General features: G+C 37.3%; 1 protein-coding gene across 2 annotated transcripts in view; it reads left to right on the forward strand.

The window, feature by feature from the left end:
* The window catches only part of ABCA12 (ATP binding cassette subfamily A member 12), a 231,137-nt gene extending 219,932 nt beyond the window's left edge, over positions 1-11,205 (forward strand). For both annotated transcript variants that reach the window (XM_027873671.1, XM_027873672.1), the window contains exons 49-53: positions 407-510; positions 3,233-3,325; positions 5,016-5,121; positions 7,279-7,416; positions 9,398-11,205. In XM_027873671.1, coding sequence (XP_027729472.1) covers positions 407-510; positions 3,233-3,325; positions 5,016-5,121; positions 7,279-7,416; positions 9,398-9,505 — 549 coding nt within the window. In that variant the 3' untranslated portion in view covers positions 9,506-11,205. The remainder of the gene's footprint in view (positions 1-406; positions 511-3,232; positions 3,326-5,015; positions 5,122-7,278; positions 7,417-9,397) is intronic.
* The last annotated feature ends 182 nt before the right edge of the window (positions 11,206-11,387 follow it).

The raw sequence follows: 11,387 nt of genomic DNA on the forward strand, positions 1-11,387 counted from the left end.
GTGGACTGACAATTTGGCTCAGGCCATATGATATGGGGACAAAGCCTGGCATTCTGGCCCACAGATCTGGACCTGACCATGCAGGGAGAAAAGTGCCAACCTTATTTTGTCAGGCGATGAGGTAGAAATTCGACCAAAGAAACAGAAGAGGCAGGTGTAGAGTAACAAGGTATCATTTTTACATAGTCACTTTGGGGAATGGAACAACAATTTAAAATGATTAATCTTGGTGCTTCCTGACGGCTGCAAAAACAAGCCCCTGGAACCTAAAATGAATTAGTCATAGGACCTCGTTAAGGGAGTTCAGGTCTAGGGAAGCCAGATGTGGTGATGATTCATGTAAGCCTTCTCATCCAAAAATTGATTAATTTGATTAATTGCTTTTTCTTGTGGTTTTTTTATTAAGGATGAACCAAGCTCTGGAATGGATCCTAAATCTAAACGACATCTCTGGAAGATTATTTCAGAAGAAGTACAAAACAAATGTTCAGTGATACTTACTTCTCACAGGTAAACTGAATTGTAGAAACTTGGAGATCTAAAAACATGAACTCTTTGATCTATCCTCATGATGATAGTCAATGAAACAATCAGTTATAACATTTACAACTCATCAAAACAATAAGAATTTGTTAACTGCCTTTCATATATGCACAGCAATATGCTAGGAAGCATGTGGTAGAAGATTTAAAAATAAGGACCTAAATCACCTTGGAGATAAAGGACCCAAGCCATCATCTATTTAAGCTTAATTATATATTCATTTAGCCTAATTAGCTGTTTAAATTTAATGTTTGTTCAGTAGTTTCTAAGATAAATATGTAAAGTAAACCTAAGCATACATTTAAAGTTTAGACTTAAAGAGGATGTGGATAACATACTCTTTAGCATAAAGTAATTATATGCTAAGACCATACTCACAAACTTTAAAACTATAGAAAAGGCTGTTTCAGGTATCATGGAAAAGAGGAAAAGCTGGCCTTGAAGTCAGGAAGACCTGGGTTGAAATCTTGCCTCTGAGATACTAGCTATGTGAACCTGAACACCCGACTTAACTTCAGAATGTTCTAGCCGACTCTCTGGGACTGGAAGTTGTGAAATAATTGCTAATCTGCATTAATGTATGGAATATCCTATCTGGGAATTTCCTACAGCAATAAAATCACCTATCTGTTCCCCCCAAACTCAAAGTATCTTTAGCCCATATTTAATAATTTATTATCAAGTGTTAAATGCAGGAATTTGTACAAATGGGACCGCCTTTTAAAAATAATTATTCTATGCCTTTTAAAGGGATGGGGCTGGAATTTAAGGAAGGAAACTATTCTGCTTTCTTTTTCCACTTGTCATTGACTAGATGAGCTGTCCATCAGCACCAGACCAGTCATTTGGATTTAATTGGCTTTTTCTCATAAGAGCCAGGGATAAAGGGATCCCACAACACTAGATGTGTTCTCATCTCCCTGTCTTTAATGATTGAACAAAGAAGGTACTCCTGGGCAGTGATGTGGCTCAGTGAATAGAGCTGGACGTGGAATCAAGAAGACCAGGGTTTAAATCTGGCCTCAGATACTTACTGGCTGTATGACTCAGGGAAAGTCACTTAACCTCATCTGCCTCAGTTCGCTCATCTATAAAATGGGGATTACTTAGTGCCCAGGTTTTTGTGAAAGTAAAATGAGATAACACTTGTAAAGAGCTTTGCAAACCTTAAAGCTCTATACAAATGCTAGCTATTATTATTATTATTATTATCAATTTGAAGATACAAGTAATCATTGTTGCTTTGGAAATGTTAGAAAAGCCACTTTCCTTATTGGATCCTGAAGCTTCTGCTTGGGTCCTCATCCTGTATCTCTGATCATTAACTGAATAGAGGAAAGTTCTTGGTTCCTAGATAGAACTTAATCTCCTATAAGTCTCAGTGTTCCCATGGCTCTGTTTTGGCTTTCAACTGATAAAATTCGACCCAAAAATTTGCTTCTAAATTAATAGATTTTGAAACAGAAAAAACAGGAAAAGAGGAATCATATGATCATAGACTTAGAGCTGAAAGGGACCTCTGAGACCATCTAGTCAAACTTCTTCATTTTACAGATGAGGAAACTGAGGTACAGAGAGCCTTAGTAACTTCCCCATGGTCACACAGGTGTCAAGCATCTGATGAGGTATCTGAATCCAGGTCCTGTAATTCCAGAAACAACGATCTTCCACTTATGGTGAAAGGAGGGGATGGAAGCTGAAACAGTGGGAAAAGAAAAGCAATCCCTTTAGGTAGCAAGGGCAGATTCCAGGTGTTGCTATGGAGCACATTCCCCCTACCCCACCCTAGCCTCCAACTTGTGGCATATGCTGTGACTCTACCACCCTAAAATATAGTCCATTCTTTACCCTTCCACTCTTTTATTCTGGTACTTCCACTGGTGACTCAAGATTACTATCCTGGCATAGCTTTACCTATCCGCCTCTGCCCCTAAACAAAGCACCTTAGACCTTGCAATCTAAATCCTCATTCCCCTAACTCTTTAGTATCAGGTCTCTTAATAAAGTTCTGCTTCTTCTCCATATCCATGCTCACTTCCTAGGGAACCAAGAATCTGCAGGGCACAGGAAGACCTGATCTCAATGAGATTTGGGGGCCATAGATGTCTTCTCTCAAGGGATCAAGAAACTATAGTTCCAGGGCAGTTAGGTGGTGCAGTGTGGATAGAGGACTGGCCCTGGATTCAGGAGGACCTGAGTTCAAATCCGGCCTCAGACGCATAACACTTACTAGCTGTGTGACCCTGGGCAAGTCACTTAATCCCATTGCCTAACCAAAAAAAAACAAAAACAAAAACAAAACAAAAAAGAAACTATAGTTCCTTCAGTTACCATTAAATTTTAAATTGGGAAGGCAAAAGTTAGAGAGGGAGATACAAAATAATTCTCTGGAGAAAACTTTGAAAAGATGAATTGGCAAGTGTTGAAAGAACTAATAGACTTATATGGAGAATCAGGGACAAATTCTATTAGGAAGTGATGATAGCAGCAAAAGCACGAAGGTAGAAGCAAGTAAGATAACGGGTTAAGAAGAAGGTGGTCAATATAGCAGGAAGAATCATCACAATTCCAAAAGTACAATAATGAAGTCATTATTTTTAGCTCATTAAAAGATACAGATAATCTAAGTTGAGTACTTAGTTATATCCTTGATATAGAATATTGAAGATTTTTCCACTTTGTTTTTCAGCATGGAAGAGTGTGAAGCCCTCTGTACCAGATTGGCCATTATGGTGAATGGAAGGTTCCAATGCATTGGTTCTTTACAGCACATAAAAAGCAGGTTAATAACCAATAGATTGTTTCTTAAGTTGATCTAGATATGTGTTGGGCTCTGCTTCAAGGATTATCTCAGTTGCCTATTACACAATGAATTGAGAAAACAGAGTGAGAAAGTCAATCATTTAAAAGAAATTAATATCTTCTCCTGAAATTTTAAAAATACTTGCTTTTGGTTTACTTTTAAAATCTGACAATAGAGAACACCTAAAGCTTATAAAGATTGGTTTTTCTCATGATATGTTTGAGGGGAGGAAATATATATATATATATATATATATTGAGAGAGAGAGAGAGAGAGGAAGCAGACTAAGGCATTTATACTATTATTTTTAATTCAGGTTGAATTGAACTTTGATACATACATTAAATTCTAGACTTGACAGAATGTTAATTACCATTTTCCCCAGTTCTTCCATGAATTGCTTTATAATTTTGCTACATTTCAAGCCTGTAAAGGGGAAAAAAATTCATGTGTTGAAATAAACACACAAAAAATCTTATTAATACTAAGTTATACTAAAAGTGATAACCTATGATCACCAGAGGTTTTATATGTATGTGTGTTGGCAAGAAGCTAGGTCGTACCATAGCAGACAGAGTGCCTAGCCTGGAGTCAGATAGACATGAGTTCAAATTTGAGCTCAGAGACTTAATAGCTGTTTGACCTTCAGCAAGGCACTGAAATTCTGCTTGTCTCAGTTTCCTCAATTGTTGAATGGGAATAATGATAATCCCTCAAGGGTTATTGTGAGAATAAAGTGAAATAATATTTATAGAATCCTTTGTAAGCCTTAAAGCACTATATAAATATTGCCTAATATTATTATTACATATATGTTCATATATATGTAAAAACCAAATTTCAGAATATTTCTTCCTAACCTATCTAATAACAATACTGCTTTTCTATAGCATAAGATGGTATTCATCAGAGTGAAGGGAGGATGAAAAAGGAGCCGATAAGCTGTCCTGGCTCTGCTGTTTATGTTAAGATTTTTTTTATCCCTACAGACAGCTTAGTTGGTGTTTTGGTTGGAAGTGATGATAACAGCAAAGATACAGAGGTGGGAACAAGAAGGGTAAAGGGTTAGGAGGGAGGTGTCAGCGTAGCAGGAAGTATGCCATATTGGACATCCCCGGAACGAGGTAAATTCTGCTTTCAAATGTTTTCTGTGCTCCTCCATGAGATAAAGGAGGACATCGAAGAGTCACCATTTGTGTGTCATCACTATTCCAAAAGTCCAGTAAGGAAGTCACTATTCATTGAAGAAGGAAAAACAAAACTACTTTAACTTCTCCTGGTGGTAGAATTACTGGATCTCTAGAGATGTGCATGTCTAGTCACTGATTCACCTTCAAATTAGAAATGACAACTCTAAAACTGATATCAAATTACTAAATCATTTTTATCATGGAAAAGCCAAGAGTTTTGTAAAATAATGATGTTTTCTGAATGTAACTGTTATTCAGAGTATGATTGTGTGTCAGTGTAGATCAATTTTTAAAATCATGTCATTAGCATCTTTTCAGGTCAAAACCTAGTTTGATTGTCCTAAAGTGAAAAAAAAAATAAAGGAAAAATGTGAAGGTCAGTTTGTAAACCATTAAATCACTGATTATCACCTAGTTTTCCAATGAAAAGATTTCACCAAAGCATAGCTCACATCGCATTTTCCAATTTTTCCTTCTAGATTTGGAAGAGGATTTACTGTAAAGGTTCATTTTAAGAGCAGTAAAGCAAGTATGGAAGCTCTGACACAGTTCATGCAACTGCATTTCCCAAAGACATACCTGAAGGTAAATATGTGATTGAAAAGAGGGCGATTTCAAATGGGGCATGGACTTGGGGGCTGATTGGGTAATCACAATATGAGCACGGACTTAAAGCCAGAAGTCCTGGCTTTGATGCTTACTAGTTGTGTGACTCTGGGTAAGCCACTTAATTTTAGTTTCCATATCTGTAAAATGAGAATAATGATGTTTGACCTTATAGAGCTGTTTTGAATAGAACAGGTTATAAAGTTAAAGCCCTATGAACATAAACTATTAGTATTTATATATCTAGTAAATATTTTCACAAATGTATAGAAGCCAGTTTTCAGCTTGTGGTAAAAATTGATAATACCTCAGCTGGAGGCAGAGGGAAGATATCAGGAAATGGGATGGTGATTGTTGCCTTAGTTCGCATGTGTATGTAATATCTATTTAGTGTATATATATATGCATATGTGCACATGTATGTATATATGTAGATGTGTATGTGTAGATGTATATACACTTCTGGAGGCAGTCACATTGCCCAGTAGTTAGAGCACTGGGCTTGGAGTCAGGAAGAACTAAGTTCAAATCCTGCCTCAGGCATTTACTAGCTGTATGACCTTGCATAAGTCACTTAACCTCTGTTTGCCTTAATCCACTGGAAGAGAAAATGGTAAACCATTCTATCATCTTTGCCAAGAAAACCCCAAATGGAGTCATGACTGAACAACCAAACAACAACAACAACAACAACAGTATATGTATATGGCTACATAAATGCATGTATATGTATAGATATACTATATATATGATACATGTCATTGTTATTGTTTTCAGTCATTTTTCAGTTGTGTTCAACTCTCTGTGACCCCAATTGGGGTTTTCTTGGCAAAGAAACTGGAGTGTTTTACCTTTTCTTCTCTAGCTCATTTTAAAGATGAGGAAACTGAGGCAAACAGGGTTAAGTGACTTGACCAAGGTCACATAGCTAGTAAGTGTTTGAGGACAGATTGACACTCAAGGAGATGAGTCTTCCTTACTTCAAGCCTGGCACTCTATCTACCTAGATGCCCACACTATACATATGTACACTATTCTTAACATATATGTGTCTATGTGTGTGTGCCGTGTGTGTGTATGTATATATATACATACACACACACGGCACACACACACACACACACACACACACATATATATAAAACACATATATATCCAGATAGATACATAGATAGATAGTCAGTCAGTCAGTCAGTCTTAGGAAGGTGACTCTACTTCAGATAATCACCTCAGTTTCATTATTTGCAAAATGAGATTTTTCAAAGTGGTCTGGTCGTATCCTTATTGACTTATAGATCTTAAAAATGAATGAATACCTAGTCATCTGAAGAAGATTCATTAGTTATAAAAATGAAAATGTGCTAATATTCTGAAAGAGTATAAGAAATTGGACTCGGCCTTAAGTGTTGAAAGTAATACAGGCAAGAGGAAATGTGGTATTGTCCAAGCATGAAAGAAGTAAGGAAGCTTTTATAGGAGAATGATCAATTTAGGACATTTCTCTTGCTGTTTCTTGATGCAATTCTGGCAGTTGATTTAAAATAACTACAAAGAAAAGCCTGGTATTATGGAAAGACAGCTTGGTTAGAGTGGAAAGAGCCCAGGACTGGAAATCAAGATTCTGGTCCGGGAAGATACTAAATGCTAAAAAGGTCCCTTTTTGCCCCAGGGGTCTCAATTTTCTTAATCTGTTCAATTAGGATAAAATACTTGTCCTATATGACTAGAGTAGGTATCCTACCCTAAACTTTAAAAATCTAGGGTTGACAGATATAAAAGGAAGGCAGCATGAAATTTCCAGTTCTCGGTAACTGAACAATTCTCATAGAAAGATACTAATTCTAAAAGTGATTTCTATAGGATCTTAGAATGAATGTTTATGTAAAGTTAACAGAGAATACTTGATGAGTTTCATTAGCTTTTTGTTTTGTTTTTTATCTTTTAGATTTTGTGAAAATGTTCATTTCATCTTTGCAAACTATTATTTTATGATATAGTCAATATTTACCCTGTAATATCATTTACTGGGGAAAGAAAAAATGTCTTCAGTTTCCTTAGCCTTTGCTAATGTTATGTCTAGACAAGTCAATACAACCTGACATCCCAAAATACATTGAATTCCTTTGACTCCCACAGGATCAGCATCTTAGTATGCTGGAGTATCATGTGCCAGTCACAGCAGGAGGAGTAGCAAATATATTTGATCTGCTAGAAACAAACAAGGCGGCCTTAAATATCACAAACTTCTTAGTGAGTCAGACAACTCTGGAAGAGGTAAGAGAAATGTTGTGATTAATCCCTAGAACTTCACATGCTGTTGAATGGGAATGCTCCATTTACATCTTTTTAATGACATAGAATTGGGGTTTAATTAGATCAGTGTCTTTGTAACCACCAATCCCAGCACAGCTTTTGATCAATTTATATTTGAATTTGGGGGTAAAGCAATTATTTCTTTAATGGACAACTTACGACTTTCAGTTCTAAAAATGCACAGCCATTGGTAAGTCTCCTATGCCTAGAATGCTTACCACCCCTCCTCCTTCCTTATCTCTGCTCAATTTATACTGTCCCTACTCATCAGGGTCCAGCTTAAATGACATCTCCTTGACGAAACTTTCCTGACTCCCTCCAGTGGGAAGTTATCTGTCATCACATCTTATGATGGTTTGCATTCTTCCTTTGAACTTATAATCTAGTTTGGATGATCATTAACATTCATATGTTCAAACATATCTTATCTTTGTATTGGATTATATGGTTCTTGAGGACAAAAAACATTATTTATCTTTATATCTCTTCTAGCACAGCATATTGCCCAATAAAACAAGTACTTGTTGAATGAACAAATGAAGGAATGAAGAGTGAGCAGACACCTGTACAAAACAAGAAGTTTTTATTCAATTTAACAAGTGAACTTGCAGTTAATGCTTTACTTAAGATTCCACTTGATAGAATTCCAAAGCAAATGATCTTATCAGTCATCTTTATGGAGCAGAACCCAATCAACAGTGTAGGCAGGGATATCGAAACAGAATCTTCATCCAAATTTGGATAGATTTGCAAGATTGAGTCGATTAGGGTTTTGCAAAGAGTCCTCTCCATTGACATTTGCATCATCTATCTTGGTATAAGGAAGGGCTTCATAGATCATCCTTCAATACTGTTGCTCCCTTTTAACTTAGTATAAGTTGCCCAACTCAATGTTATGGAGAATCCCAAAGCATCCATCATGAAAATGAGGATGGAAAGTGAACTTTCAGTTTTCAAGCATCACACCTTTTTTTATGAGCATAGTCTGGTGCCTCAGCACATGACATATAAGAGGCATTCAATAACTGGTTTTTTTTTTTTTATTGAATTGAACCAATAGCCCTGGGTTGTTTTTTTTTTAACAATTTCTGACTTTTCCTTTACCCTCAATGCATACAAAAAGTTACTGGAACTTCCATTTTATTTTTTTCCATAGGAGATTTTGACCTAATACGGTGAGGTTTAATTTGTGTCTTTTCACCCGGGACCTTCCATTCTTCCCTCAGCATCAACACCCTCTTCATTCCTCCCCCCCCAAAAAAAGCATTATTAGCCAGCCTAATGAGCTGTTTTAAAAACTGTAAAAGACTTAGTTTTGTTTAATAGATGTTGGTTGATTGATTGAAGAAAAGAAATAGTATTGAAATATTAAGACATAAACTGACCCATGACCCTGGTGAAATTTCCACCAAGGATATAAGCATGTGGGAAAATAAAGCCTGGGTCCTCTCAACTCATCTTAGCAGGTAGTCATTTTAGAAAATCCAAATTTAGTTAATTTATTAGTCTATTATATAAAAATTACATGATATAGTGGGAGCTTAGACAGACTCTGACTGATGCCTCCTTCAGTTCCTGATTTCCTTTTAATTGACATCCTTTAAATTCTAGTTTAATATGCTTTTAAACATAAAATATTAATTTTAATTGTCTGTTTATGGTTAACAAGCACCTACTGCATTTTAAACAAGAAAAACCTCAAACCTTCTAGACTAGGTTACATTTTAGGCACAGCCTATAACACGTTCACAATTATTTTATTACTAATTAAGACAAGCAATTTCTAAATGAAGTCTTTTGAACATGTGTCTGTGTACCTCTTGCATTTTCTTGTAGAAGCACCATGCCTCATTTCTTGTGCACAAGCATTTTGGTGGGCACCCCCCTGCATTTTATCTAATTTGACCTGGCAGTAACTGTTTGCTTTCCTTTGAAACGTCAGGTTTTCATTGACTTCGCCAAAGACCAAAAAGCCCACGTGAACTTGGAAACAAGCAGCCAAGGTTCCAGCATCAGTGGTGACTCTCAGGACGAGCACCCTGAGTCTTAGCAGCTGGACGACTCCCTCCCCCCTGCTCATTGCCGATGCATTCAAGAGCCACTGGAGATGCCATTTCCTCGTTGTATCTTAGTGTTAAACTGTTCTGTTGCATGAAAACTTAGAATTGTGTGAGACTAGCAATGTAATTGAACTGTGGGCTCTGAGAAGCCACATGCATTGTCACTGTTGAAATGAACATATGCACGCAGGATGCTGAGAAGGGTAATGTGTTTACTGTAAGACTTCTCAAATAAAATACAAAGCTGCTTGAGGGTGGACGGTGACGTCTTCCCTTACTCATTTAAATGTTAAATAAAGCATAAGAGATATAGTTACTAAGAGTCCAAAAATCAGGGTGAAGAGGAGAACTTGAGATAACAGGAGATACAGAAATGTCTTGCAAAGCCCTCAAATATCAGAAAATAACAGGATGGCCATCTTCTCCAAAAGCATGCAATCACTGTAATCCTTACTGAGTGAACATCAGATTCACATCAATGCCAGACTGTGGACGCAGAATGGATGCATGACACTATGCTCTGATAGGTAGCCCCCTGGACCTGCTCATAAATGGGGATACGTTGTCCCCCACACACACACCAAAAAAGCACATTTCTACAAGAATAGGGCATAGGAGAAAGTTTACCCTGGTGGTAAAGGGAATATATGCCCATTTCTGACCCATCATCCCTGCCAATGAGGAGACTTAGGGACAAAAAAAGATACCATTTCAGGAAAAAAAAATGGCTGTGTCAACCAGGCAGATACTGAGCCTGGGAACTGGGAAAGAATTCATGTGCTGCAGGCAGGCAGTTTTCTTGAGCTATTGATGGAGCCATTTGGCACACCTCTGCCCAGGGATTAACTTTGGGGAAGGAGGGCACATTCAAAGATTACTTTCAGCCAAAATGCACAGACTGAGTCAGATTACACAGGTGGCTATGGGACAGGATCCTTGATAATACCTATTACTAGGGTCCCCTTTAGGGTGTTTTCTATATATGAATTGCTCAGTGTAACATTTTGTATATATAAAGATGCCAGTGTTGGCACAACTGTTTCAATGTTGAAAATCAATAAACATGAAGTTAAAAAACAAAACAAAACAAAATGCAGAGACTCCTAAGCTGTTTCTATTGTTGAGGGTTAGCTCAAGGCCTACAAAGGAAGAAAAAGCAAAAGTGTCAGGACCAAAGCATTGTCAAGATGAAGGATTTGCTTGGAAGCTCTGTCATCAATCTTAAAAGTTTTGTCATGCATTCCTGGGAGACATTGTGGTGCAGCAGAAAGCATTCTGGGGTTGGAGGGAGAGTATTTGGGCTCAAATCCTACCTTGACCACTTGCTACCTATGTGACTTTGCCCTCCCTGGATCGGTTTTCTCACATGCAAAATAAGGATAGTAGAATAGATGATCTCTGATGGTCCCTCCAGCTCTGAACCTTGGATGCTAGGATGAGGGTCCTGGAGAGTACAGAATTTAGAAATGAAAGGTGTGGGTTTGAGCACCATCATTTACTAGCTATGTGGCATAAGGTTTCACTCATCTGGGTCCTGATTGGTGTTCATACAAAAGTATCTGGGAGTCTCTGAACTGCGTCTCCCAAAAGTCTGTGCATTAGCTCAGAAGCTTTCAGTATTCCTAGTTTATGAGAGGAGGAAACAAACTAACAAAGAGAGAGGGGGAAGAGAGGGAGGAGGAAAGAAAGAAGGAAGGAAGGAAGGAAAGAAGGAAGGAAGGAAAGAAGGAAGAAAAAAGGAGGAAGGAAAGAAGGAAGGAAAGAAAAAAGAAAGAAAGAAAATAAGAAAGACAGAAAAGAAACAAAATGAGGGGGAGAGAGGGAGAGAAAGAAAGAAAGAAAGAAAGAAAGAAAGAAAGAAAGAAAGAAAGA

The sequence above is a fragment of the Vombatus ursinus genome, unplaced genomic scaffold (genome assembly GCF_900497805.2).
Source record: "Vombatus ursinus unplaced genomic scaffold, bare-nosed wombat genome assembly UNPS02014802.1, whole genome shotgun sequence".
NCBI classification, from domain to species: Eukaryota; Metazoa; Chordata; class Mammalia; order Diprotodontia; family Vombatidae; genus Vombatus; species Vombatus ursinus.